Source organism: Egretta garzetta, unplaced genomic scaffold (assembly GCF_000687185.1).
Source record: "Egretta garzetta isolate BGI_Z169 unplaced genomic scaffold, ASM68718v1 scaffold69, whole genome shotgun sequence".
NCBI lineage: Eukaryota > Metazoa > Chordata > Aves > Pelecaniformes > Ardeidae > Egretta > Egretta garzetta.
The window spans coordinates 3398483-3399460 of record NW_009260790.1 but is presented as its reverse complement, the minus strand read 5'-3'; the positions used below and the strand labels follow the sequence as shown (position 1 = coordinate 3399460).

The following is a 978-nucleotide window of genomic DNA, read 5'->3' as shown; positions in this document are numbered from 1 at the left end:
GATATCCCCATCCCCATGGGTGTCCCCACCCCCAAGGTTGCCCCCATTCCCATCTCTATGGAGGCCTCCATGCCCATAGAGTTCCCTATGGATATCCCCATCCCCATGGGTGTCCCCACCCCCAAGGTTGCCCCCATTCCCATCTCTATGGAGGCCTCCATGCCCATAGAGTTCCCTATGGATATCCCCACCCCCGAGGTTGCCCGCATTCCCATGGAGGTCCCCATTCCCATGGGCATCCTCGTCCCTATCCCCATGGATATCCCCATCCCCGTTGTGGGCTCTTGGGGAGCTGCTGGCCAGCGGGGCTGGACACCTGGCTCCCCCGGTGCTCACCCCTTTGCCGTAGGGCTGGGTGAGCCAGCCCAGCTCCCCCTGCGCCTTGGCGAAGTCCAGCAGGACCACTGTGGGAAGAGGAGAGGAGAGGGGACCTCAGTGGGGTGGGCGCGAAGCCTGGGAGATGCCACCAGGACCCACACTCGGGCCCCAGGACATGCAGATGCCACCAATACACCCAGATGCCTCTTGGACCTGTGGATGTCCCTGGGTCCCGTGGGTGTCCCCCGGGATCCAGGGGTATATCCCTGGTCCCCGCAGATGTCCCTGTGACCCATGGATGTCCCCAGAACCTGCAAACACCCCTGGGACCCACGGATGCCCCCAGGCCCATCAGATTCCCCTGGGACCCCCATGAGAAGGCCCCCAGGGACCCCTCCCAAAAGAGGAGAAACCGAGGAAGAGCCCTGCACCGTGCCGAGGGCCGGGCAGACCTGCTGCGGCATGCCGGCCGCCCCAGCGAGGGCGGTGGCCAGATCCAGCGCCTGGGAGAGGAAGAGGAGGCCGCCGAGGGCTGGGAGGGAAGTGCTGACGGGTGCCCCCCCTCCCCCTCGGGTGAATCACCCCCTAGGAATGCGCCCGGACGCCCGGGTTCAGCCAGTGGGGACGGATGGGTCCCAAGGGTGTGTGGGAGCTCCAGGG

General features: G+C 66.1%; 1 protein-coding gene across 1 annotated transcript in view; it reads right to left on the bottom strand.

The window, feature by feature from the left end:
* The window catches only part of EPHA2 (EPH receptor A2), a gene marked incomplete at its 5' end in the record, with an annotated part of 13136 nt that overhangs the window by 8229 nt on the left and 3929 nt on the right, over nucleotides 1-978 (bottom strand). Inside the window, one exon of the mRNA XM_035901873.1 lies at nucleotides 337-404. Coding sequence (XP_035757766.1) covers nucleotides 337-404 — 68 coding nt within the window. The remainder of the gene's footprint in view (nucleotides 1-336; nucleotides 405-978) is intronic.